Here is a 26,206-nt window from a genome sequence, read left to right as displayed (position 1 = left end):
TCGACAAAGATGCCAAGTTGGCATTGCGCCAACGAAGGCCGCGTCCGTCAAGCAATCGTCACGACGCCGGGGATGGACACGACTGGTATCGGGGCGTTGACACCGCGCCTGCGCTGCCCTCCACCCGCGCGGGGTGGTCCTCTGCCTGTCCAGAGGCACGCCGGCCGCCAGTTTCTTGTGCGCTCGAATAAGCTGCGGCTTATTCAGACAGCGCCTCATTTCGCCGCTTTTCCACCCAGTCTCCGGTTACTCGCAGTTTGTCGCCGGAACTCGCTGCTCGCCTCGGGCGGGAACGCACAGTACAACGCAGAGCATGGATAGTCAGGATGGCCCCGCGAAGCGGGGATTTGCGATGCTGTGGGCGTTGCAGCTGACTTCGCCGCTGCCTATCCATACCCAGTTTTTATGGCTTCAAGGCCTTTCGTTTCGCGGAGGTGCTAGTAGCACTGCTACGGTCTATGACGGTCAGGGGATCGAGACCCAGAGCAGCGTGAAGATCCAGTGACAGGCAACCTGCTCGACGTTCAACCCGAAGGCGCGGCCTCGAGCCGCGAGAGCCACACTTGCCGCGTGCAAGCGAACAGCTGCGGACGCCGGATATCTGCGCGGGCCTGTCGCGTCGCATCATGCATGAGCGCGGTCAACGAGCTCACCAGCTGAGAGCCTGTCGAGTCAGCTTTTGCCCGGCCGGTGTGTTGTGTTGGGGAATTGTGTCTGCTGTCACTGTGAACCTCCCTCCCCATCCTGTCCGACCGACCGCGGCGGGGCTTTTGCTAGTCACCTCTGCACAGGCCAGCCGGTGGACGGCGCCGAAGTGGCAAGGGACATTTAGCAGAGCCCGTCCGGATCTCGTCAATGCTCGCCGGATGGCAGACTACAGAGCCACGAGTGTCAAGGCGCCATGTGCTGTGCCCCAGCGTCCGTGGCATGTCGCTGACATCTTGAGAGCAGCAGCAGCAGCAGCGAAACCCGGCAGCTGGTTCACCGCCGCAACTGGTGACAGCCCCGCGCGTCCGGCCGGCCGGTCCCACTGCAGGCGGGGCTCCACGAACGCTAGATCGGCGCTCCATGTCTCGCCGAGCTTGCCCCAAGCCGGGGCGAAAGTGCACCGCTCCGGCAGTCGGTCGGGCTCGGGGCGCTCGTTGCTCACGGAAAGCCATCGCGCAGGCAGGAAGCGCACACCCAACCAGCCGCGGCGGCGCCAAGCGGCACCGCCAGCGTTTTTGTCTGCGGGCCGGCGATCTATCCGGTGTTGGGGCGTCGATAGCCCCGCGGCGTGAGGCAGTGCCGCCACGTATAGCTGGATAGGCAAGCGCGGTCTAATGCATCGACGTCACTGCAGTGCAGCGCTCTGCAGTGCAGCGAACAGTAAGCAGTCTGCACATGCAGCAGTGGTTGCAGTGCAGCGGCTCTCGCGGCCGCCGCGGCGGAAGCTTCTGGGCTGGCGCCGGCAGAGCACGCCAGCTAACTTGGCATCCTCTCAAAAATTGGCCGTCTTCACGTTGCACACGCTGCGATACGGGAACGTGGCAGCCCTTACGACGCAGCCCATACCTGCAGCCTGCAGCCCGGCCGTTAAGAGTGGCGGAGGCGGTCCCACTGTCGAGCCGCGATCTTATAAATCACCGGCGGTTACCGCTGCAACGCTAGTCAAGCTGAAGACGCAGAAGGCGCCGCGCGCGCTAAAGGCACAGAAGAGGCTTCCGGCAATGTGGCGGACGCGTTTTGGTGGCGCCGCCGTTTCGGCCATCGGTGGCTGCTTGGCCCACCGCGTGCGCAAAAGAAATCAGCGCACCGAGTCTAGTCCCCCTTGCAAACCCGCAGTTTCTCTTGACCAAAACGTATCATCTTGTAGACGATTCGCAATTGTCGGTCTGATTAGCAGCTTCAACTTGACAAATACAACGTATACAATAAAACCCCCTCCTAGTTAGCAAGCAGGTTGATCTACCCAGCACTATTACGTGCCGCACACCACCCACCCCATACTAGAAAGCCCTCAACCTGACCACCACCGCCATGAGCTCGTCGTCCGAGCTGCTCAAGAACCTGCTGATCCTGCAGCACGAGGCCGTGAAGGCGCTCGTGGCCGAGTACCACCAGCACACGGAGGCGTACGTGCAGCAGTTCGGCCAGCTGCCGCTGTCGCAGGAGCCGGCGCAGGCCGCGCACGACGCGCGCATCGCGCTGCGCAGCTCCACGTCGGCGTCTCCGTCGCTCGCCGACGGCTGCGCCGTGTCGGACGTGATCCTGGCGGCCACCAAGCAGCACTGCGACGTGGACATGAGCGCGGCGTCGGCCGACAGCCTCGAGGCCTTCCTGGCCACGTCCAGGCGCGACGTCAAGACCACGGAGGACCGCGTGCACGCGCTCTTCGTGCTGGACGCGAGCCTGGCCAAGGCGCAGACGCACAAGGAGCTGCAGATGCAGCAGCGCTTCGAGGGCAAGCAGGGCTACGACCTGCTGGTGGAGTGGCTGGCCGTCAGCTGCAGCTACAGCGACGACACGTCCAAGGCCTTCACGGAGCTGCTGCTGCTCGTGCTGCAGCGGCACGCGCCGGCCATGTCCTTCACCACCAAGACGGTGGTCAAGAGCCTGGCCCAGTACAAGAAGGTCATCAAGTCCAAGGCCAACAAGACGCTGCTGCTGAGCGTCATCCGGCAGTACCGGGAGAAGATCAACCAGTAGAGTCGATGGTGTCGTTGCTGTCATTATTATTAGGCCTTCCCAGCCACCGGAGGGTTCTGGTCGAGGCAGAAATACCCCTCCCCTGCTGCCACTGATCCCTACGTCGTCTTGGTCTTGGTGTTCACGTGGTTTATTCTGCTTTTTTGGAGGGGGCGGTTGCTAACGCAAGGAGGCTGAGTGGTTTGCTGGGCAGGGGAGAGGCGAACATGGAAGGCTACCTAGACCACCTGGAGACGGCCGGCCCGGTGGGCTTGCACAAGAAGATCTGGGCCAGACGCTTCTTCAAGCTCAACCGCACGTTCCACGTGCTCGAGTTCTTCACGGACGAGACGCAGCATGAGCGCAAAGGGAAGCTGGAGCTGGAGGGCGCTGAGGTGGCCACGGCGGATGAGCTGGGAGGACTGCTGAGTGACGACAAGGCCGCGGTCGAGATGTCCAGGCGGTTCATCTTCCGGATCTCGGAAAAGGGCGGCAAGAAACACCACTACTTGTGCGCCAACCTCAGTGGATCGAAGGAACCAGCTTCCCCGACGTACTCGTTCGCGTCTTCCAGCCGCGAGTACCTTGATGATTGGCTGCATGCTATTCGAGCAACGATTGCTGCTCAGGAAGAGTCACCTCTTTCGGCCGCCGCGATGGGTCTTGGTGAGCTGAACGCGCAAATTGGTGCTTACATGAACCACATGCATCTTTCAGCTCGCATAACTAACCGAGCCAATGAGCACGGGACGTCCATTTATGAGATCACGGTGAAGGCGTGGATTTTGGAGCGCGAGCTTGTGATAGAGGACGATAGCCAGCAAGACTATCGTAGCGGATCTGTCGGCGGTGGCGACATGTCGTGGCAGATACTCGAGTATTCGTGCGCGTGGAAGCTTTTCAAGTCGACAGCCGAACTGCGAAACTTCGATGATCAACTTCGTTTACTGTTTGGGTCGAGCATGCAAAACATCGCATTACCATCGAACTCAATTGGCTACAAGCTGCATCAGCTTCATCTGCGTGCATCGGCGAGTCAGAAAGAGGCTGGGAACGAGCAGCGCATGCAAGTTTACGACACGTACCTCCAATCTCTACTGCGGATGCCATCATTTTCTTCGTTTGGCAGTGATGCCAGCACGATGCTCGACACTTTTTTTGATATTTCACCCCATCTCGTGTCATTCCGGAAGCTGGAGAAGGCGTCAGGAAAGAGTATGCACCTTCGTGATCGCAAAGTGGTGCCATGGAAGGATCGTGAGCGCTTCGAGGTGATCTACAAAATGCATCTCCAGGTGATCGCTGCCCAAGAGGAAAAGGCACGCCACGCTCAAGTGGCCGCCCAGTACGTTTCTTCGCGTCATGATTCACGCTCGGGTCACCAACAACGACACAGCCACCACCGTCATCGTCGCGAGAGCAACAAACCAGTTGGGTACGAGAATGAAGAGTTTGTTCCACCAACCGTGGCAGACTGCCAGGCAGTGCACGTCGCACCTCTGCCCACTCCGGTGAAGCTAAACGCAACAGTGGATGTTACACCTGTTCCCGCTCCAGCGAAGCTCAACTCGACGGCTGAGGTATGTTCTGTGATCGAGAGTAGCCGAAATATTGCTTTCACTAACTTAATGCTCATTTCCAGGTACAGGAGGCACGCCCTGCTGAATCGGTCCACGAACGCATCGCGCGAATTGGTCACCGCCTTGTTATCGAGGCATTTGAGGCCTAGATCATGGTAAAGCTCGGCTATTTTCTCATTTTCGTAGCCTAGCCATTCAAGGTCGCTTCGACAAACAAACTCACCATTTTAGTGTTACATTAATCATTTCCACCACTGCACAATTAGCCGATCAGATACGCCTGCTGTGATGCAGGCAACACCGCAACAGTCAGTGGTGAATAGAATAGAATAAAATTGGTTTTGCTGCATCGCTTAGCGTACAATCTCTCACCAGTCACTTTCAAAGTCTTCGTCACTGTAGCGATCAACGGACGTAGTTTCTCTCTTCACTTCGCTGCTGCTCTCGAGTTCGTTATTATCGTCATCTTCGCCATCTTCATCGTCGTCTTCGTACTGCTTCCACGGGTCAGAAGCGTCAGCAGTATTTGGCGTCAATGCTGGTGGGATGGAGTTGCTTTTTACGGCGTTTCTATCTTCTTGGGATTGATCTGGAGCTGGCACTGACACAATATCGTTTTCTTCTATCGGAGTCTGGTTCGAGGAAGATGGTGATTCATCACTTCTTCCAGGCGAAATTGCCAAAGCCTCCTTGACCTTCTCGTTGCCTCCACTGGATATTGTTGGAGAAATAGTTCTTGGCGAAGACTCGCGACTTGAACTACGACCTGAAGATATCGAGTCGCGAAGCTTGGTAACCATGCTGATGCCAGAATTTGCAGAGGTCGGTGGGGTTGAAGCCGCTACCACTTGGTTAGACACATTCTTGTGAGTAGGTCTTCCGGCGATTGAGACTGTTGATCCTGTAGATCGAGTAAGCCCTGCAGCTCTCGTGCTAGATTTTGCTAGACGATGAGAACTTTGATCGACATCTGCCAATAAGTAGTCAGGGTCCACCGGGCCACCCAGCTCTTTGAGCATTTGCAGCGCCTCTCGATGCTCGGCCTTCAGGTCTGAAAGTGATACACCGCTGCGTGCTTTCACCTCCCTCTTCGAGCGAATAGGAGGCGCCACAGCGACAGCCATACTGGAGGACATCTTTCGAGTAGCTGCTCCTGATGTGTGGCTTCCTAGCGTGCGCTTGGATCCGGACGAACCACCACTGTGCATGTTCGTCGTAGCACGTGCAACTGGGGTCGAGCGCTTCACTGCCGTTCTCACCTTTGAAGCAGTCTCGCCACTGGTTTTAGTAGCTGAAGAGCCGCTGGATGCTGCACGAATAGCACTTCTCGCTGAAGATTTCGGGCTTGCGGTAGTAGATGTTGTGGTGGATTGACCTCCACATTTTTCTATCTGTTCGCAATCCTGTCGAGCTGAGTTGTGCTTTTCTCGATTCGACTTCATAATCCTCTTCAACTCTTCAAACTTCTTCGCAAGAGAGAAATCTAGCGCTGGTACGACGGCGCTTTTTTCATTGGGAATTTCGTTGTTGTCGAGCTCACTAACAATTCGGGAAGAGGTAGCAACTGGCGAGTTGTTGTCTTCATCGCTTTCCAACTCGCGCTCCAAAAAGTCCAACGCATTCCGATCAGCTGAGGAAGGAACGACGTCGGAACGCCGAGGTGCATACAGATTTGAGTCACTTTGAGTGGCCGACAAACTGCGTTCGCCTTCATCACAATCCACTAGCTTCGACAAAGATGAAGCCGTAGTCATTGACGCTGGAGCAGATCCACTGTTGCCAGTCGGCTGCTTCGGTCGAGTTGATAACCGTTCTCGCTTGTTCTTTCCGCTGTGGAGAGCTGGCAAGCGGTGGTTTTCTCTCGACGGCGGGTACTCACTTCCAGAGCGTGCTCGTCGCGGTCCCGAGTGGGGCTTCCCCGAAGTTTGCAGAATTTCTTGGTGGTATTTAGCATCATGCTCCGTGAATGCCTCGATCGCCGAAGCTGGATGAAAAAGTCCATCGGCGGCTGCGTTCAGACCGAACTCGTCAAACATGGATCTACGCAGGAACACGAATAGTACACTCAGCAAGCAACAAAGAAATCCCTGTTGGTGCACTCACGCATTGTTGCTAAACGACGTGCGTGCTGGTACAGGGAAGGCATCGTGACGAATCGTATCGAGAGTGCTCGACTCATCGTCACTTGTCATCTGAGGCTCCGCTTTCAACTGATCTGCGTGTGCGTGAGACTCAAGCAACTCATTGTTGCTGCCGTTGGTTTGTGCTCGAGCCGAGTCTGGCGCTTTTTTCTTTTCTGTGGCCAAGAAGGACGTAACAATACGAATGTCTGTCAGTTTGCCAGGGTGAGCAGAAGTCAGCAATGGTCAACTCCAGGCCGACCGACTTCGTAGTTTGTGCTCAATGGCTGGATGCAGTTGGTTCGACAAGGTGGACTTGACATTTGTTAGCCGCTTTTTCCGAGTAACCTCAGCTTTCGCCCTGAAGGTGACCCCAAACTGAAAGTGTTAGCGACACTAGTCGTTCGTACACGCCGAAGCAACATACACCGTACTAGTACGTACATCATCCTGGACGAGAGCAAAGAGTTCTTCTTCGGGTCGCCCCAGTTGTACTCCATTGCACCGTGATAGAGCGAACAAACAAACTTTTCTTTAGTGTGGTGCCGTCACCCTAAGCTTATTTTGAATGCACAGCGCAACAACCGCTTCTCTATACATAGTGATTCCAGGATGGCCAAACGAGAAAATGATCTGCACTTTTCATTGAATCTGTTCAGAATTCATCTATCCGGTCGAAAACAAGAAAAAAAAAAGCTTGCCCCGTTAAAGCAGCACTACTTTGATAGTGTGCCCATCACCCCGCACTTCATGACGCAGCTTCTTCCTTAACTGCGGCGGGCTTTGCTGTGTTGTCCTCTTCTTCCTCCTCAATTGATGGGGCATCCTTTCCAGATCCAATGCGGGCCTGACTCCAGTCAGGAATTACGCCACTGTATCCGTAGTCGAAGAAGAGTTCATCCCCAGCAGTGATATCTTCCTTTGCGTAAATTCCGATGCGGTGGTCGCCGTTGACGAGCATGATCCGAGCGAAGCACTTCGGTCCCCTCGAATCGTGATTGGCAAACTTGCTCTTGTTGCCCTTCCGCGTTGCATCCACGACAGAGTCCTCATTCAAATCGAACAAGAAACTGATTGTTGTTTTGTCGTAGACATTGCCACGCCGCTCTGCTTCGTCTTGAGACAACAATGAACCGGTGTACTCGTACATGAAGTCACCCTTCTTCGCGTCCTCTAAGGCATACGCCCCCCACCCGTGGGTTTCCGACGCCGCAACACCGATTTTCCGCATCTGCCCGCGCATAATGTTGACGTTCCCGCAGATTTTGAGCTGGGTCACAGTTTTCGTCTTGCTCATCGGATCAGCCATGACAACTGGAAGCTCGCAAGCCCCACACGAAGTGCAAACGTCTGGGTCACACTCCCGTGAGGCAAAATAGCACGGACAGGCTGTAGTTCGGCATTGCCCCGCCTCACAATGGCACCCAGGAAAACGATTGGAGCAGTCAGGAGAGCAGCCGCATGCCTTCTCGCAGTAGTGATCACGACGCATGCATGAGCACTGCGCCGAATCGCAAGACCCCCCATCATGGTTGCAAGGAACGTATTCATGATTCGCACCGCGATCCTTCATTCGCTGAAACCGGGTACGGCGCAGATGCTCATAGCTGTTCCCAAGCACACCATTACTCCGCTCACGATTTCTGCCATAGACGCCACTTCGAATTAAGCCCAGCTCATGCAAACCAACCTGCGACAAGGATTCGCGCTGTTGTAGAAACCCTGCCACTTCGGCACAAGTCCGTGTAGCCAGCAATACCGCCAAGACACACGGGTTCGTCCCAACACTTTTCTCCAGCTTGTTAAGTAGCGCAATTTCTGCACTCTCCCACGACTTTTCTGGGTCGAAAGCAATGTTTTGCTCTTCTGTGGTCGCGTCCGGCACAGGCTTAGAGCAGTAAGGCCCACAGCGGGCGTCGTCAGATAGGATTTCCATCTTTTTATCTTGCGTGAGTGCTTGATAAACACCGTCGTAGCCAAGATACTCTGACACATCCGTCGTCTTGGAACGCACCATCTTTTTAATGTGAAGACGAGCTGCGTTCAGCTGTGATGATGCCTTTGTGCTCGCTGCCGTTTGAGCACGTAGTGACCTTCGCGTCGTTTCACCCTCAGCACCATTTACTCCACCATTTACACTCTCTTGAGTTGAATTGTGCTCCTTTTCCGTATCATCAGCGGGCGCTAGCTCAGATGTTGGCTCATCAGATTCTGGAGTACGGTCGCTATCCATCGGCACATCTGCGTCCTCAGCAGATTCTTGAGCTTGGTCTTCTATCAACTGTTCTTCGACGCGGCGCCACAGTTTGGAGGCTGCCTTTACGACAGGATAGGTAGGATCGACACGCACGACTGGAACAGGCTGCTCTCGACCATGGTTTCGACAGCTGTAGCTACAGCAACGGCGGCAAAAGAAATCTTGGTACTTTATCGCCACCTCCCGGTATTGCTCAGATGGAGCCCGCCGCACACCCAAATCACCACTCTCCTGTAGATGATTCACTACCACATGCGACGGCAGCGGTTGTAAGCGCCCACGCAGGTAAGCACCATTTCGCACAGCGAAGCATTCCTTAAGCAGGGAGTCAATAGCACGCTTCTTGCGTGACGATATCCCTTCGCTGTTTCGTCGTACTTCCAGTTCCTGGACCTGCTGCTTGTAAAGCTCTTCTCTAGTGACACGCTCGAGAATATCCGAATAATTCGCAAACGGCTGCGTGAAAGCTCCACAACGCTGCAGCGCCTCAAAAACGTCCTGGCCGCCCCCGCACTGACTGACAACATAACGCAGCACGTACTCGTTGATCTCATCATCCATGCCAACGAGCGTATCCTTGCACCGATCTGCGCTGGTAAACTCCGGGGGTTTGTTCTTGGCCGCGCTGAAGTACGGCACAAAGCGAATAATCGGGTCATCTTCGACACGGTGCGTTCCGCGGGCCAGCATACACGTCGTCGACCGCGGGATGGGCGCGATCTTGCTCAGATACGTCACCGTCTCGGGGTAAATGTGTCCGGCGTGATCGGCCTCGGTTCGCCCCACCGAGTAGTGGGGTCGAGCCATGCCGTCCGGTGCAAACTCCGCATCTCGGAGCAACCTCCTCGCCGCCACCTTCTCCAACTTGGACACCTGCAGCGGCAAGCCTACCAACAACAAAAACAACAAAAAACAACAAAAAAACTCATCAACCAACCCGTACCAAAACATGAAAAAAGAGCGCGCGCGCGCGCGTGCGTGCTCACCGGAGAGCGCCATGGTCTGGTCCCGAATCACGGGGCGTTGTTCTAAGTACGCCGCGATCTGCTGCCGCGTGTTGGCGAGGACGGCGTTGGCGCGCGCGGCGTGGCACTTCTTCACGGCCGGCGCGGCCTCGTCCAGGAGCCGCTGGACGCGCGCGTCCACGAGCGTCTTGTCCCTCTCCTGGGCCAGCGACCCGGAGGCCATGGAGAGCGGCTTGGGCCGCAGGAAGTGCGCCGAGAGGCGGCATTTGGCCGCCAGCGCGGCGTCGAAGGCCTCCAGCGGCGCGTCCAGCGGCAGCGCGTAGGGCGGCAGCACGCCCTCCCTGTCTGGCAGCAGGTTGGCGGGCGGCGCGTCCACGCGCAGGTGGCGCCACGCCGTCGAGTGCAGCGTGGCGTCCTGGATGGCGTCCTCGTCGCGCGCGAAGCGGCGCTTGACGCGCGCGGACGCGGCGCCGTCCAGCGCGGGCAGCGTCACGCCCGCGCGCAGCGCGCGCGGCTGCGGCCCGCCGTCGGGCGAGCGCGGGCTCAGCGTGCGGCGCAGCTTCTGGCGCGCGCTGCGCCGCTCCTCGGCGCGCTTCTGCTTGCTGCGCTTGGCGGGGGACTCGGCCGTCTCGCCCTTGCGCAGCGGCGGCGCGCTCGAGGACGACGACGCGCGGCTCTTCTCGTAGCTGAGGCGCTCCATCTCGCGCTCCTGCGCCATCACCTCCGAGAACAGCACGCGGCTCTCGGTCTTGCGGTGCGTGCGGCGCGCGCGCGCGGGCGCGGGCGCTGCGTCCTCCGCCGCCGGCTCCGCCTCGCGCGCGCGCTTGCGGCCGGAGGACGCGTCGGAGGCGGACGCGGCGTCCTCCGTCACGTCGATCACCTCCGTCTTCATGGCGCCTTCCTGCTGCTTGGCTCTGCTCGCTCCTTGATACTTTACGCCGCGGCTGGGCGGGAACCAAAAATAACGTTATTTACGATGCAAGTAAATTAATTTGGGGAAATTCTAAATTACGTGCGTAATTTTGGACGGATTGCCATGCTTAGACCAGAGGGAAATGTAGAGTAGATTCGAATGTATACCACTGCGATTGTGTTGACGTGCTGGTCCGTCACATTGCTACGAGTGCATATAGCAGCGAGACCATTGCGTGGCATTTAGTGTATACAAGGTACATTTTGCATACACACTAGAAAAGGTGTACACTAAATGAGAGAGAACCTCTGTGAGATGAAGTAGTAGGGCGCTGAGCGAGTACCCTGCAACCGCGCACTCTCCTCTCCTGCCATGAATACGTCTCCACCGTTGTCGCTGTCCAAAGCGTCGATGAACCGTTGGCAAGCGCGTTGTCAGCTTCCTGTCGTGTAATTCTTAGAACGGTACCTTGATCTCTCGAAGGCTGCGAGACATCTTACCGAAGGGATTGTATTTGAAGTAACATAGCGGTGTACATTCGATCTGTATGCTTCTTATACGAGTTTTATCACTACAAACATTTGGTGCACGCAGTCTTCTATAACGGTGATTACTGTTCTCTACGGGTGTCTTTTTAGAATTAGATCAAAATTACGGACGTACATGTAATTTGGAATTTCCCCAAATTAATTTGAGTATTGGCTAAGAAACCTATATAAACCGATGCATCGGGTTACACAGGGGTGGGATGTGATTGGGAGTTTTGTTATATCTCGGTGTTCCTGACCTCCCACTTGCATTTAACACTTACTTAAGTATTGTAACAAGTCGAGCATGGCGCTACGCACTTGGTCGCTGGCGCGCGGCGGACTGCGGTTCCTGAGTGTGGAGCGGCAGGCGCGGCGCGCGCTGAGGCTGGAGTCGGGTGCGTGCGGGCTGCCGCACCCGCAGAAGCGCGCCACGGGCGGGGAGGACGCCTGGTTCATCAGCGGCAACACGGTGGGCGTCGCGGACGGCGTGGGCGGCTGGGCGCGCAAGGTGCGGTTAGAGCACGTTAGTTAACATTGGTATTTAACTGCGCCGGAGTTAAGCTGGTTCTTATTCGCTGTATAGGGCATCGACTCCGGCGAGTACTCGCGCACGCTCATGAGCTCGGCCAAGCGCACGGTCACGGCCGCCGACAAGACGCCCACGCCGCTGCAGGTGCTCACGGTGGCGCACCGCAGCGCGCAGGTACAGTGACTTGCAGTTGCAGGGAAGCTGATACGGCAGCAGAGAAGTCTGATACGGCTGTTCATTGGTTGGTGCTGTTGCTCCAGTGTCCGGGCAGTTCGACGGCGTGCATTGTGCAGCTGGACGGTGCGTGCTTCAATTGGTTTTTAGTTAATGGGGTTGGTTGCAGTTATTAACAAATGTACTTAACTGTTATGTTGTGGCGGTGCTGTTGCGGACAGACTTGTCGCTGCGGGCGATCAATTTGGGCGACTCGGGCTTCTTGCTGTGTCGGCTACAGCCCGACGAGAAGCAGGGCGGGGAGCTGCGGTGGCAGGTCGTCCACGAGACGCCCAACCAATGCCACTACTTCAATTGCCCGTACCAGTTGGGCTTCGGCGCCAACGGAGACAAGGTACGTGCTGCTCTGCAGAGCGGAGGGTCTGGATTTGCTGCTTGTTGCGGAGTTGAAGTGACGTCCGGTGGTCTCACCGACGATGGGCGCTGCGTGTTTCTGTCGTCGTAGCCGGAGATGGGTGAGGTTTATGAGCTTGAGACGCAGGAGGGCGACGTGGTTGTGCTGGGCACCGACGGACTGTACGTTACCACGGTTGGGTTTGGGAGAATATCGGACCATGAACTTGACGTGTTGCTGTTATGAGGCAGGTTTGACAACTTGTTTCCGAAGCAGATCGCAAGTCTTCTGGACACGGTATTGCCGTCCACGCCAGAGCTCGACCAGCACAGTATGGAGAAAGTGGCGTCGTGTATTGCCCACACGGCGCACAAGGCTGCCAAAGGCACCAAAACCAAGACGCCGTTCGCGATGGCAGCGCAGCAGGCAGGGTACGAGTATCTCGGTGGAAAGATGGACGATATCACCGTCGTCACGAGCCTAGTGACATCCGATGGAGCTTAGGATACCTCCATTGGTGCTGGCGGTGCTACAGAGCACGAAGCAAATGGAAATGCCCCTACCGAGGTGGATATAGAAACGATTGTAGTAAACCGCAACAAGCGAGGCGAGCGCAAGCTGCTGGATAGCATGCATAATGGGAACGACAAAAGTTCATACTACTACACTGCGCGGGCTTGGCTGTTGTATTGCTTTGGCGTAAGTTCAGCGGAGACGCGTGCGCCACTTCCAACAAGTTGTTGCGCTTGTGGTACCGCTACTCTGGGACTCAGAGCGAGGTCAACTGAACCCCTTGTGTAATAGTGTAGTTATCGCGCTGCGCTTGAACCATCGACGGTATCATTTATCGCACGAACACAGCAGATAATTTCAGTGCCCGAACAGCTCCTTTTGACTTGCGTTTGCCCGCGCGCAGGTATGTGGCTGTACCGAAGCACGCGCTTTCGGGTGCCCAATGCTGTTCGTCTCCATATGCAGAGTTTCGATGCGAACGGAGATGTTGTCAACTCGGTGCGCCCATTGTCCGTTTAGAGATCGGCGTGTTCTGAAGCACAAGCTGAGACGCCTTGGCATAAAGAGCATCGAGATAATCGAAATGAGCAACCAGAGCACAATACCAAGAGGTTTGGCCACAACCACCAAAACCATTATTTACACGATTACCAATAGCTGAATACACCATACAGTGAACCGCTGGATATCAGCACAACGATGCCGCCATACCAGCCAAATATGCACAGATAGCGCGTGCCACCAATAGTACTTCTGGACCCGGTTGTTACCACTCGTACTCGCGCGAAGTCGCCCACACTCCAACTGTGATGTTGTACCAACCTGAGTTCGCTAAAGTGCAGAGTCCAGACTGGTCTTTGAGCTCGCCGATGTCATTCCCCCTACTCTCACTTCTCAAAACATCTCCAACAAGCAACACCAGCTTACCCGCCCTCACGCTTCCTCCGCCAAGCGACAACACACCACCACCACCACCGGAATCCAACCAACCATGAAACTCTTCGTTGTCGCCACGATCGCGCTCGCTGCCTTCTTCGCCTCCGAGGCAGAGGCTTCCAAGAAGTACGTGAAGCTGGTCCCCAACGGTGCAAACGTCCCCAACACGCCAGCTATCGGTCACACCGACGGTACAGGCGATGACAGCGCCACCAACTCCTTCGGCGACGCATTCGCCGAGGCGGACTACACGTGGACCAAGGACTTGTGCGAGGCCGACTCGGACGGCGATGGCCAGACGAACGGCCAGGAGCTCGGAGACCCGTGCTGCGAGTGGGCGGTGGGAGGAACACCGCAATGGACGACCGGCGTCTCGAACCCTGGTGACGCGTCTTCGACGTCCGACCCGAGTTTGTGGGCGAATTCCTGCGGCGCGTCCACGTCGGAGTCGACTTCGGAGACCACGACGGGGACTTCCCCCGAAACCACGACGGGGACTACCTCGGAGTCGTCGGCTGCTGGCTCGACGGACTCCGAGCAGACCGACAACGGTTCCGATGATGGCGACGTCGATGCGGAGACGGAGGCGAATGCATCCAACAGCACCGCTCCCTCGACCTCCGGCAAGGGCTCGACTACCGCTGCGGCTGAAAAGTGTGCCAGCGACCTGGCTTCGACCCGCGCTCTGAGGGCGAGCAACTAAGCACTCTGAAAGCAAGCAGCTGAAGGTCTTTTGGTGGCAATGCCAGTGGTCCTTCGAGCCGTGTTTGATGTGATACATTTGCATTTAGGTTGAGGACGTTGTACCGGAACCGATAAATTTCATTTGATTTTTCAGCTTTTAGAGTTTGTCGTCTTTTCGGAGGTGAAGTGAAGTAGCCGCCGTGAACCGCGGGGTCACACGTAAAGTTTCATCGCTTATTACTGTGACTTGAGCTTCGGGTGCCTTTGTACGGCATAGAGCATTAAACTGTTTTTGTAAAAAAATAACGATTGAATGTGATGCCTCCCTCATTAATGCTGGCGACCGCGCAATGACATAACCCTCCCTCCTAAAATAGTTAAAAAAACTTGCAGGATCTGTCAGCTCAAACTCGACAATTCGAAAATGTAAAAAACAATCGATGACGAGTCAGCTGTCTTGTTATTGTTCTTCGGCCTCTTCTTCATTTCTGCGATGCCGCAACCAACCGTTGACACTTAGTTAGCAGGATCTGTGCTCAAACTCGACAATTCGACAAATCCGAGTCTGCTTAATTGCTTTCACGGATGTGCTTCTACACTTTTAACAATCACAAACTTACATGTACCTACCCCCCCCCCAGCAATATCAGGCTCGTTTCAGTGTCTGGATGCAGCAGAAAAACTGACCGCCACGAAGTTCCCCACCCAGCACTTCAACGCGCTAGCCTACAAACAAAACTATAAAAGTGTATCTGAGATTAAGCATGATCTATGCCGTACAAAGGCACCCGAAGCTCAAGTCACAGTAATAAGCGATGAAACTTTACGTGTGACCCCGCGGTTCACGGCGGCTACTTCACTTCACCTCCGAAAAGACGACAAACTCTAAAAGCTGAAAAATCAAATGAAATTTATCGGTTCCGGTACAACGTCCTCAACCTAAATGCAAATGTATCACATCAAACACGGCTCGAAGGACCACTGGCATTGCCACCAAAAGACCTTCAGCTGCTTGCTTTCAGAGTGCTTAGTTGCTCGCCCTCAGAGCGCGGGTCGAAGCCAGGTCGCTGGCACACTTTTCAGCCGCAGCGGTAGTCGAGCCCTTGCCGGAGGTCGAGGGAGCGGTGCTGTTGGATGCATTCGCCTCCGTCTCCGCATCGACGTCGCCATCATCGGAACCGTTGTCGGTCTGCTCGGAGTCCGTCGAGCCAGCAGCCGACGACTCCGAGGTAGTCCCCGTCGTGGTTTCGGGGGAAGTCCCCGTCGTGGTCTCCGAAGTCGACTCCGACGTGGACGCGCCGCAGGAATTCGCCCACAAACTCGGGTCGGACGTCGAAGACGCGTCACCAGGGTTCGAGACGCCGGTCGTCCATTGCGGTGTTCCTCCCACCGCCCACTCGCAGCACGGGTCTCCGAGCTCCTGGCCGTTCGTCTGGCCATCGCCGTCCGAGTCGGCCTCGCACAAGTCCTTGGTCCACGTGTAGTCCGCCTCGGCGAATGCGTCGCCGAAGGAGTTGGTGGCGCTGTCATCGCCTGTACCGTCGGTGTGACCGATAGCTGGCGTGTTGGGGACGTTTGCACCGTTGGGGACCAGCTTCACGTATTTCTTGGAAGCCTCTGCCTCGGAGGCGAAGGAGGCAGCGAGCGCGATCGTGGCGACAACGAAGAGTTTCATGGTTGGTTGGATTCCGGTGGTGGTGGTGGTGTGTTGTCGCTTGGCGGGGGAAGCGTGAGGGCGGGTAAGCTGGTGTTGCTTGTTGGAGATGTTTTGAGAAGTGAGAGTTGGGGGAAATGGCACCGGAGTATTCAAGGCCGACAGGAAGACCACGGCCCAACATGTTGGGATAGTGGAGTTTGAGTGGTGCAAGTAGAGCAGTAGTTTGTGTGTGTGTGTGGCGAATGTTGCTTTCATGCTTCTCAAGCTGAAAAGATTCCGTATTCGGTGGGTGGGTGAGTAATCGAGTTCATTCTGGTAGGCGTATGGGCTCACTTATACTCACTTAATAGGTATGGAGAACGTATACGTACTGGTAACTTTAACTTCATGCAAAATAGAACATTCTACAGATTAGGGTTCTTCGTCAGGTATAAGACCACCGGTATTGGTACGAAATACGCAAGCGATGTTTTTAGGTGTCGTTCGCTAACCAGACACAGTTCCGATATGGTCGGACGTAGTCCAAAATATGGCAATTTAGTTTCGTGTGGCACGCGTGCGGCGAGATGAGTGATAGGAGGCACGCGTCGACTTGCATGAGAACTGCCTTTCGGATCAATTAGAAACTCACTACCTGTTTTTTATGAATGCTACAGTTTTGACAACATTAGTGAGGTTGTTAGCGAGAAGCTAAGTAAAAAAATAAAAATTGCTGTAATGGCTGGCAAGTTGTACGAGTTTTAAGTACAACACGTAAACAAGTTGTGATCTCGACCACCAGAATCTCAGTCGCCACGCAGAAATGTTCTGAACACATGTATCTCATCTCAGCCAAATATGCACGGTTAACACGCGCCATAATCCCTGCTAACATCTGAACATTTACACAAAGCTCCTAGCCCAACCATACCAGGATACCCGATTCGGTTCTGGTGGTCAATTCGGCTGCCTTGTAGCTTATAATTCATTCAATTACTACGCGGCATATACCACCTGCATCTCGTAGCACTCCCATCCGCAGCAGAAAATCAAAGACCAATACTCTCACTTTCTACCAAGGGTGAAATTTACCGGTGCCATTTCCCCCAACTCTCACTTCTCAAAACATCTCCAACAAGCAACACCAGCTTACCCGCCCTCACGCTTCCCCCGCCAAGCGACAACACACCACCACCACCACCACCGGAATCCAACCAACCATGAAACTCTTCGTTGTCGCCACGATCGCGCTCGCTGCCTCCTTCGCCTCCGAGGCAGAGGCTTCCAAGAAGTACGTGAAGCTGGTCCCCAACGGTGCAAACGTCCCCAACACGCCAGCTATCGGTCACACCGACGGTACAGGCGATGACAGCGCCACCAACTCCTTCGGCGACGCATTCGCCGAGGCGGACTACACGTGGACCAAGGACTTGTGCGAGGCCGACTCGGACGGCGATGGCCAGACGAACGGCCAGGAGCTCGGAGACCCGTGCTGCGAGTGGGCGGTGGGAGGAACACCGCAATGGACGACCGGCGTCTCGAACCCTGGTGACGCGTCTTCGACGTCCGACCCGAGTTTGTGGGCGAATTCCTGCGGCGCGTCCACGTCGGAGTCGACTTCGGAGACCACGACGGGGACTTCCCCCGAAACCACGACGGGGACTACCTCGGAGTCGTCGGCTGCTAGCTCGACGGACTCCGAGCAGACCGACAACGGTTCCGACGATGGCGACGTCGATGCGGAGACGGAGGCGAGTGCATCCAACAGCACCGCTCCCTCGACCTCCGGCAAGGGCTCGACTACCGCTGCGGCTGAAAAGTGTGCCAGCGACCTGACTTCGACCCGCGCTCTGAGGGCGAGCAACTAAGCTGTCTGAAAACAGATAAAACCGGTGCATTGTGTTGATCAACAAGATCTTTTACACGGAAGGCACGCAAATTGAATTCCCAGCTTGTGGGTGATTTTTTCTCTGACTTTCATTTTTATTTGGACTTTGTTGCCCCAAATTCTAAGTTGAAAATTTAATAGCTCAATTATAAACAAAATGCATCGGTGAAATTCATCCATGCTTTGTGTGTGTGTGTTTAGATTGAACTTTGGGTACTTGGATGATACGTACTATTGTTTGATAACATCTAAAAAACGGTTGGGCGATTAATTTTAATGCAGTTGTGAAAAAAACATACTGGCATCTACATGCAGTTGCCTGTCTTCCCAATAACGATGTAGTCGTACGAGGTGTGTAAACTAACTCTAGCCTTTTTCCGCCCAGGCCGGAACGATATAACTTCTGGCTCTATCGTAGCAGCAATCCGGCAATCATCTCACAACGCGCGTGCCAAGTGCCAGTATGCTGGCGCGTGTCTCCGATGCACAGGACTTAAGATCCAGACCGCCAAAATCATTTACTACTGATTCTAGCACCGAACCAGTCATCTTTACCATCTGCAGCTTGTAGCTGGCGCAAATGCTATAGACAAAATGACTAGCTAGCAGGCTTTCATGCTGTCGTTTCTTATTTGTCCTCACGTTCCCCGCTCCACCGACGCGTCGAACACAAGTATCTCTTGAGCACCGCTAAATTCTAACCCCCAAGACTGTGGAGAGAGAGAAAAAAACTTACCAAAGCTTAAAAAAATGCCCAGCTAGGAATAAAATTAATGTAATGTACTCCACAGACAAGTTTGTGAATTTTACCACATAGTAACACTGTAAGTACTGTTTGCACTCGTGTTCACCGAGTCATAACCTCCAAATCAGCGACAAAATCGTTGCTCAAGACCCCCCCCCCCTTGACAAAACCGAAACCCGTTATGTTGAAAACACGCACGTAGCTACAAAATATATCGCTATAAAGCGCATCGAGCTTGCTATACAAACATGAGCTCACGTACCACCCAATCATAGATTCCCCTCACCAACAAGTTTTTTTAGCTTTCGCTTCTTTTTGATAAATCGCCTTACTCCTCCAAACACTAGCGTTTGCTATAAGCCACTATTTGTGCGAACACTGGTTTAATGGATTTTATATTGTACTATTGGAGGGCTCTGGGACAACGAAAATGACAGGGAGAAAGAGTTGGCTAAGAGACTACCAGTAGCGGGATAGTAACCAGGAAAATTCGATTTACTGTTCGTTTTGGTTAGCAGACTGGGGCCTGAGATGGGGTAGTTCTAGAACGGACAAGGCCACGCGTCTTTTGGTGTTCGAATACCGTTAGTTCTTGAAGCATTGAATTTCTGGACAGCAGCCCACTTCCCAGAAATCATTCCTCGGGATCATGGGCGTACCGTTGATTTTAGTTTCAGTCGAGACACAAGAGGTTTCATCAATTGTCCGCGTCGATTTTGAATCGGCAATACCTAAATGGGCAATCGCTGAAACACCACCCGACAATTTGGCGATTCCCATCGGCAAGAATGATTTGAAGCCTCTGCTCCACCGGCACCGCCCAGCGATGCATTTTATGTATCGGCTATAAAATAGTGCACTGAACTGTGGTAGAAAGCTCGTGCCCAAGCGATGAAGGAGGTGAAAATTAATGCTTACCCAACCTTCGCTGTTCAACCTCTATTCATCTGCTCAAGTTCACCAGCAGTTCACTTCTCAATTTCCCACCTCCAAGCCACTCGGCTTACCCCACCACGCTTGCGGCTCAAGCGATAACTTCGCCAACTGCACCAGCAAACGCGCTACCCAGTCATGAAGATCATCATCCCAAGTATCCTCCTCCTCGCCGGCTCGATCGCGTTTGTCCAAGAGCTAGTCTCTCATGTGGAAGCTTCGCGCAAATATGTGGCCATGCTGCCCAATGGAGCCAACGTCACCGGTTACCGAGCTATTGGACATTCCGACGGTACGGGTCGTTCGGCCGCCACGAACAACTTTGGCAAGACCTTCGCCAATGTTGGCTACGCATGGACCAAGGAGTTCTGTATGAACGACACGGACGGTGATGGCCAGACGAATGGCCAAGAACTGGGTGATCCTTGCTGCCAGTGGAACAAGACTTCGAACCCTGTGGTGCTGTGGACGATTGGAGTCTCGCATCCTGACAATGCCTCGCTGGTTTCCGACCCGCAACTGTGGGCAAACGTGGTTTGCAACACGTCAAGTGGCGCACCAACTAGCGCCCCGAACGTGACTGTGCTGCCTAGTACGTCGAGCCCACCTACCACCACGGTTCCTTCGAGCACGACTAGCCCGCCAGTCACAACCTCCCCTCCATTAACAATCGCGCCGCCGTCGACGACCGCGCCACCATCGACCACTGCACCGCCATCGACGACCGCGCCGCCCACCACCACTCGTCCGCCGACAACCGCTTCACCTCCTGTCACGACTGCTCCGCCGGCAACAACCGCACCGCCATCGACAACCAGTCCACCGGCGACGACCTCGCCTCCAGCAACGACGAGCCCGCCGACAACGACTGCTCCGCCATCGACGACTGCGCCACCTGCAACAACAGCGCCGCCATCGACTACCACTCCACCAGCTACGATCTCACCTCCATCAACGACTTCACCGCCGGCCACGACTGCGCCGCCATCAACAACGAGCTCGCCGACAACGATTTCGCCGCCAGCGACAACGGCACCGCCATCTACGACAAACCCTCCGGCTACGACCTTCCCCCCATCGACGACTGCACCACCATCGACCACTGCACCGCCATCAACGACCGCGCCGCCCACCACCACTCGTCCGCCGACAACCACTTTACCTCCTGTCACGACTGCTCCGCCGGTAACAACCGCGCCGCCATCGACTACCAGTCCACCGGCGACGACCTCGCCTCCAGCAACGACGAGCCCGCCGACAACGACTGGTCCTCCATCGACGACAATCCCACCAGCTACGAGCTCCCCTCCATCGACGACTGCACCGCCGCTCCGCCATCGACGACTGCACCGCCGGCCGTGACCAACCCTCCTGCGACTACGAGTCCTCCTATGACGACTCGTCCTCCCACCACTACTAGCCCACCAACTACCACGAATCCCCCGAGCACGACGAACCCGCCTACGACGACTACCAGTCCTCCGACGACAACTCGTCCTCCCACGACAACTCGTCCTCCCACGACTACCAGCCCTCCTGCGACGACCAGTCCTCCTATGACGACTCGTCCCCCGACCACGACGAACTCGCCTACGACAACTCGTCCCCCGACAACGACCCGTCCTCCCACGACCACGAGCCCACCGAGCACGAGTCGCCCTCCGGTCACGACTCGTCCCTCGACCACGACGAAGCCAGCGGCACCGACGACAATTCGTCCTGCCACGAGCACGCCAAAGCCCAACACGCAGTACTACCAGTACTATCAACACAAGCCGATGACGCACCATTACAAGCCCAAGCACCACTACAAGCCCAAGCACCACTACAAGCCTAAACACCAGAAGCCCAACCACCGCGAGCACCATCTGTAAGTTGGGGGCCCAATGCGGAGAATGAAGTCCGCCTTCTACTGTTCTGTTTGAAAAAGCCGATCGAAGTCCAAGCATGATAATGTTTATGCTTGGACTGCCAGTTGTTGAACGAATTGATACCAATTCCTAGCAGTGCCAATCACTTAGCTAGTTCATAAAAATCATTTTTTCCCTCGCTGTTTTCATTGGTTTGTTTGCTACATGTACTTCGAAGTGTTATTATATATTCTAATAATTAATTATAGATATTGTCTTGGTAGTGCATATTTTGTATAAAAAATGTTCCTCTCACCACCACTAATCACTGGTGGTCCATCCAAACCTACGTGTACTGCAACATAATGCTTCACAGTATGAAAAGAGTCAGTTAAAACACACATTTTTTCCCTTTTAGCCCGAACTCTTCCGGTGGTAAGCGCGCACTTGATAGTTTGTTAATCCCCCAATCTTGCCACATCTTGTAAAAGTAAGTGTCATCTGGTAGTTGTGAGTGTGTATTAGTACGGATATGATATGGTTCCGGCGTAAGATATCCCAGAACTCTGAGTTCATCAATCCCTATCCAATCACGACGCTTTTTTTCGAGTGATGCATAGAATGGGAAGTTTCAGCTGGTGCGCATCTGCTCAGTTTTCCTGTTTTATTTTTGAATCGAGCCGCATTGCTGTCACTTGGCTAATACACATCCGCAGAGTACTGTATTAGCTCGGCTACGAAACTGCAAGTTCAAATCATTTCGTCTGCAGGTTGCTACATCTAGTAAGAGCATCTTCAACGGCAGGTAAGCACAAAGCACACAGTTCACATTTTGAATTCGGAGTGTTATTAACGAAAAGATGAGAGCAGTACTACAGCTAGAATCTACCTATTGTTGCATGCTGTGCGGTCCGCAAAATTAAAATCAAGAGCTAAGCGAAGCACACCTTTGTTGTAATTGCAATAATTGTTAGAACAACTTGTTTTTCGAGCAACCCATCCTGGTGGCCGTGATGTAAGGCAGCTAGTCGGATGCATGTCTTATTTTTCTCGCTTTTGGTGTTACCTCAAAGCCGGCAACCGCAATACACTCGGCAGACAACTAAAGGAAGTGCCATCTTCCCACGATTGTATTCCCGTTTTGTCAGTGTGATCTACTGCAGTTGTCGAGAAATAATCTTCCGACTTGCCAATCCAAACTAAAAAAAGTGAACAGTGTACTGACTAAAAACCCTAGCATTTGTCCATTTGGTGGGCACATCCATTGTGCATTTGACACCCCTAGGCTGTATTGTCACGGAAATCCCGATGGTTTAAGACACCTTAGAAGAGGACACATCCTGCTCGAAGCACGCGCACTGCGAGCGAATTACGCGGAGGCACGCGTTCGTCGGTAGGACACAAGTCATATATTTGTAGACGACATGAAACTCCGAGCCATTAGAAGCCAGCGGCGCGTTGTGCTAGTCGTAGTGAGTTGCTGTAGATAATAGGATAGTGCACACATCCTTTGCGCGGAGAATAGTCTGGAGCGTACAATTCGTGGCCTGGCGTTGCCACCTTGGCCGGATCCAAGTATAACGCCGCTGTGTCAGTGTTTTCGGTGTGTGAGCAATGCTTCTCTGTCTACTTTGATGATACAACCGGTGGTGCCAGACCACCCGAAATCCTGGCCACCTTAGTGAATATATTGAAGTGAGGGGGGGGGTCTCACTTTTCAAAACGCTATCACTGCGTCATCGAAGCCTTCTACTTGCCTCGACATCGACCCGTTGTTCTGGCAAAGCTCTAGCAATGAAGCTGTTCCTATCCAGCACTGCCCACGTTGTCATCGCCATTGGAGTGACTGCTCACCTCGCTTTGAATGCAGGGGCATCGCGGAGCTACGTGTCGAAACTTCCTAATGGTGCCAAGGTCCCCGGTGCAGCGGCGATTGGGCACACCGACGGCACAGGAGATGACAGCGCTACGAACGCATTCGGTGACGCTTTTGCTGAGGCCGACTACGCTTGGACTAACGCACTTTGTATGGCTGATTCTGACGGCGATGGTCAAACCAATGGCCAAGAGCTGGGTCAAGACTACAAACGCTGTAGTTCTCTGGACCAGAGGTCCGATGATATTGAATTGTCTGCCACTAATAAAAACTGCAATTTCAAGCTCAACAATAATAAAAATTGCCGCAATTTATATTGTATTGGTACAGAAATGGTACAAGTTATATCACTTTACAGAGAAATGGTACAAATTGTATCACTTTACAGAGGGATACAGCAGTTGAGATCGCAGAGAGTAAGTTCAATCTATTGGTGCTAGCTGGGAGTTGAACGTCGTCATCAACAGGTTCAGGGAACCCCAGGCGGCGCAAAACTGTCCTGATCTCGTCACTATCAAGATTAAACTTGGTTGATCGGCGATAGAGGTGCTGGTAGTGGTGCCAAACGAGCAGCTCAAACAGGGAATGTGTGGGCTGATCGCTCGCTCACGTGGAAATAAATATCGTTCCGGAGACCCATGGCTGTGAGGATGCGCCATAAAACGAGAAGGATCTCACGACGATGGCGCCATTCGTCATGGACATCGCGGTCGGACGGGAAGGTCAGCAGCTTCCACCCCAGGGAGCATCGAAAATCTGGCGCGCCTGGGCGAGGTCGCACTCGGAGAAGCTATGCGTAGCAAGCAGCCTCTATAGCCCGGCAGCCAGGGCGCACACAATTGGCTAGACTTTTGGTATTTGCCAGTGGGGGCACTTTTTACAAATTTATTGCCAATAATTGGGTCAATTTTATATTGTATTGAGGTCAGTGTAGTCCAGTAATAAAAATATATTGAAAAAACTGATTATTTATTGAATTGCACTAAAAAAAAATTCGAGGACCACCGGCGTCTCAAACCCAGGCGATGCGTCCAAGACATCCGATCCGAGTCAATGGGCTAACGTGCAGTGCGGGTCGACAACGACAAGCTCCCCCAGCGCGACCTCTCCATCAGCTACGACCGGGCCTCCAGCCACCACGAGTCCCCTAACGACAAGTAGTAGCCCATCGACGACAACCAGCCCGCCCAGTACGACCAGTCCCCCAATGAGTACCACTCAATCGCCAGCGACAACAAGCCCGCCCGCTACCACATCATCGCCGAGCGCAACCGGTTCTTCGAGTTCGACATCACCGCAGAGCACTACTCGACCACCGACTACCACGGTTCCACCCAGTTCGTCGGCTCCGTCCACTACTTCCCCAACGAACTCGCCTGCTGCGAAAAACCTGCCGGCCACCACTAGCCCACCGATGACTACTGCTACCAATGCCCCACGTTCTACCCGTGCTTCTCACCCGGCAAAGGCGCCAAAGCCGACGTTGAGGAGAGCGCCGAACTCGACCAAGCGCGTCTACGCCAAGCGTCATCCCTCCAAACCGAACCACGGCTACAAACTCCATCGCCAATACAACACCAACGAATTTGCCATGCAAGGGAAACCCGGTTTCCAGCAGCACTAGCTCACCGTACTATCCTAATACCAAGACGACAATATAGGCAGGATCCCGCCACCCGGGCTAGACACCGCAAGCTAGCCCTAACGAGACACTTATTCAGCTTCTAGTTTGGTCGTCGCCTAAGTCCGAAGTACATGTATGCGTGCTTTGCTGCCCTGCGGACAGCGCATAGATGTTTGGAGTTGCCAAGGTCCTCTCCTCTCAGGCTGCGCGATAGAGCATTTAGTGTTGCAAGCCCTTGTTGGTCCATTTGACCTGGCCAGATCGGCGCCGAAAGCGTGTGTGTTTGGGGGGGGGGGGTCTCAAGTGGGAGTCAAGCAAGCAACGTATCCGAGGTTGCGAATGTCAAGGGCTACGTGTCCGAACGCGTGAATCGCACGAACACGTTACATTATCTACGAGTTGAAGGTCCTCTGTAGATAATATGGAAGCGCGCCAAGATGGCATGCGGTCTGCGTACATGCAGCACATGTGTACGATAAGCGCCGCGGCATCCAGATCCGGCTGCGTCCGGTGCGGCAAGCCGACAAGTTCAGCTAACTTAGCTGAGCTAAGCGTTGATGATGCACGTCACGTCGGCTGCTGGCTCGTCTTTTGTCGACTAACCAAGCCGCCACGAGTGACAAGCTGGCCCAAGCAGCAAATGGCAGAACCAAGGCCCAACGCAAAACCTGGAGAAGCCTCCGCCGCCACGGCATTGACAACGCATAACGTAAACCTCCCGGAGCTTTTGCAACACGAGATAGTTGTTCGTTGGCAACGCCGCAGAGTTGCACCCTGGACTTCCCAGGAGGAGGAGTAAGTATCAACTCACACCAACCCGCCCACCTCAAACTCTTTGCCGCGGTTCAACCTCCATCCACGGGCATCTGGGTGTCGAGCAACCCGCCACGGCTGGTTAGAGAGTGCCGCCCACCCGAATGACTCACCGCACCCATTCATGGTCCAGCGCGCGTCCAAGCGCCACGTGGTCCAGGTAGCCCAGCGCGCTCGCCGCAAGAAGGCGATGGTAAACAGCGGCGCAGTTGCCAACTGCCACGCCTTCTTCGCCGCCAGCAAGCGGGGAGGAGCCCATTGCGCCGTTCCCAATACACGGGGAGAGCCTTGCGGCCCGGACAAATGCCAAGTTGCCATTGCAACGGTACGGCCGCGACGGGTCGGCAGGCCGCTCCATACAGATGCATGCCTGCACAGCAGGCTTACCGCGGCGTCGTCGCCCGCGGACGACCGAGAGCGGTCTCGCTCGCCTACAGCGCACGCAAAAGGTCCGCCATTGCGGGCAGCGGTAGAGGACCATGTTGCCGGCTGCGGAGACCTCTACTCGCGCGGCTAGGGCAGTGGGCTTTTCGGCGAATGGGCGCGCGGGTCTGGAGGCAACGCGACGACTCGGAGACC

At 54.7% G+C, this 26,206-nt stretch overlaps 10 protein-coding genes across 11 annotated transcripts; 6 read left to right on the top strand and 4 right to left on the bottom strand.

Moving 5' to 3' along the window:
* Positions 1-2,019: 2,019 nt before the first annotated feature.
* On the top strand, positions 2,020-2,688 carry IUM83_10924 (Histone-lysine N-methyltransferase; the record flags this gene model as incomplete). Its single annotated transcript, XM_067935454.1, has 1 exon — positions 2,020-2,688. The coding sequence occupies one exon, from the start codon at positions 2,020-2,022 to the stop codon at positions 2,686-2,688; it is 669 nt and encodes a 222-aa protein (XP_067780577.1).
* Positions 2,689-2,894: 206 nt separating this feature from the next.
* Positions 2,895-4,396, top strand: IUM83_10923 (Pleckstrin homology-like domain; the record flags this gene model as incomplete). Its single annotated transcript, XM_067935453.1, has 2 exons — positions 2,895-4,247; positions 4,310-4,396. 2 exons carry the CDS (start codon positions 2,895-2,897, stop codon positions 4,394-4,396), a joined length of 1,440 nt encoding a protein of 479 aa, XP_067780666.1.
* Positions 4,397-4,517: 121 nt separating this feature from the next.
* Positions 4,518-6,867, bottom strand: IUM83_10922 (uncharacterized protein; the record flags this gene model as incomplete). 2 transcript variants are annotated; one of them, XM_067935451.1, is made up of 6 exons in its annotated part: positions 4,518-4,530; positions 4,620-4,848; positions 6,127-6,287; positions 6,351-6,543; positions 6,634-6,728; positions 6,812-6,867. In XM_067935451.1, 6 exons carry the CDS (start codon positions 6,865-6,867, stop codon positions 4,518-4,520), a joined length of 747 nt encoding a protein of 248 aa, XP_067780575.1. The 2 variants fall into 2 exon arrangements, with proteins under 2 accessions (XP_067780575.1, XP_067780576.1); XM_067935452.1 differs by having other exon boundaries at positions 4,620-6,287.
* A 248-nt stretch (positions 6,868-7,115) lies between these two features.
* On the bottom strand, positions 7,116-7,676 carry IUM83_10921 (Histone-lysine N-methyltransferase E(z); the record flags this gene model as incomplete). The annotated part of the gene is made up of 1 exon (XM_067935450.1): positions 7,116-7,676. One exon carries the CDS (start codon positions 7,674-7,676, stop codon positions 7,116-7,118), a length of 561 nt encoding a protein of 186 aa, XP_067780615.1.
* A 1,010-nt stretch (positions 7,677-8,686) lies between these two features.
* IUM83_10920 (Polycomb-like protein) lies at positions 8,687-10,481 on the bottom strand (the record flags this gene model as incomplete). The annotated part of the gene is made up of 3 exons (XM_067935449.1): positions 8,687-8,760; positions 8,849-9,511; positions 9,611-10,481. The coding sequence occupies 3 exons, from the start codon at positions 10,479-10,481 to the stop codon at positions 8,687-8,689; spliced, it is 1,608 nt and encodes a 535-aa protein (XP_067780574.1).
* Positions 10,482-11,336: 855 nt separating this feature from the next.
* IUM83_10919 (Serine/threonine protein phosphatase) lies at positions 11,337-12,633 on the top strand (the record flags this gene model as incomplete). Its single annotated transcript, XM_067935448.1, has 6 exons — positions 11,337-11,540; positions 11,616-11,735; positions 11,822-11,861; positions 11,957-12,129; positions 12,241-12,311; positions 12,381-12,633. The coding sequence occupies 6 exons, from the start codon at positions 11,337-11,339 to the stop codon at positions 12,631-12,633; spliced, it is 861 nt and encodes a 286-aa protein (XP_067780696.1).
* Positions 12,634-13,633: 1,000 nt separating this feature from the next.
* Positions 13,634-14,281, top strand: IUM83_10918 (Cleavage induced conserved protein; the record flags this gene model as incomplete). Its single annotated transcript, XM_067935447.1, has 1 exon — positions 13,634-14,281. One exon carries the CDS (start codon positions 13,634-13,636, stop codon positions 14,279-14,281), a length of 648 nt encoding a protein of 215 aa, XP_067780723.1.
* A 1,008-nt stretch (positions 14,282-15,289) lies between these two features.
* Positions 15,290-15,937, bottom strand: IUM83_10917 (Cleavage induced conserved protein; the record flags this gene model as incomplete). Its single annotated transcript, XM_067935446.1, has 1 exon — positions 15,290-15,937. The coding sequence occupies one exon, from the start codon at positions 15,935-15,937 to the stop codon at positions 15,290-15,292; it is 648 nt and encodes a 215-aa protein (XP_067780685.1).
* Positions 15,938-17,118: 1,181 nt separating this feature from the next.
* IUM83_10916 (Cleavage induced conserved protein) lies at positions 17,119-17,766 on the top strand (the record flags this gene model as incomplete). The annotated part of the gene is made up of 1 exon (XM_067935445.1): positions 17,119-17,766. The coding sequence occupies one exon, from the start codon at positions 17,119-17,121 to the stop codon at positions 17,764-17,766; it is 648 nt and encodes a 215-aa protein (XP_067780686.1).
* Positions 17,767-19,602: 1,836 nt separating this feature from the next.
* IUM83_10915 (Calcium-activated potassium channel subunit alpha-1) lies at positions 19,603-24,597 on the top strand (the record flags this gene model as incomplete). The annotated part of the gene is made up of 2 exons (XM_067935444.1): positions 19,603-20,040; positions 24,373-24,597. 2 exons carry the CDS (start codon positions 19,603-19,605, stop codon positions 24,595-24,597), a joined length of 663 nt encoding a protein of 220 aa, XP_067780697.1.
* Between the last annotated feature and the right edge of the window lie 1,609 nt (positions 24,598-26,206).

This window comes from Phytophthora cinnamomi (assembly GCF_018691715.1).
Source record: "Phytophthora cinnamomi strain GKB4 chromosome Unknown Contig126, whole genome shotgun sequence".
Taxonomy (NCBI): domain Eukaryota; phylum Oomycota; class Peronosporomycetes; order Peronosporales; family Peronosporaceae; genus Phytophthora; species Phytophthora cinnamomi.
The sequence above is the reverse complement of the archived record's forward strand: the minus strand, read 5'-3'. Positions and strand labels throughout refer to the sequence as shown.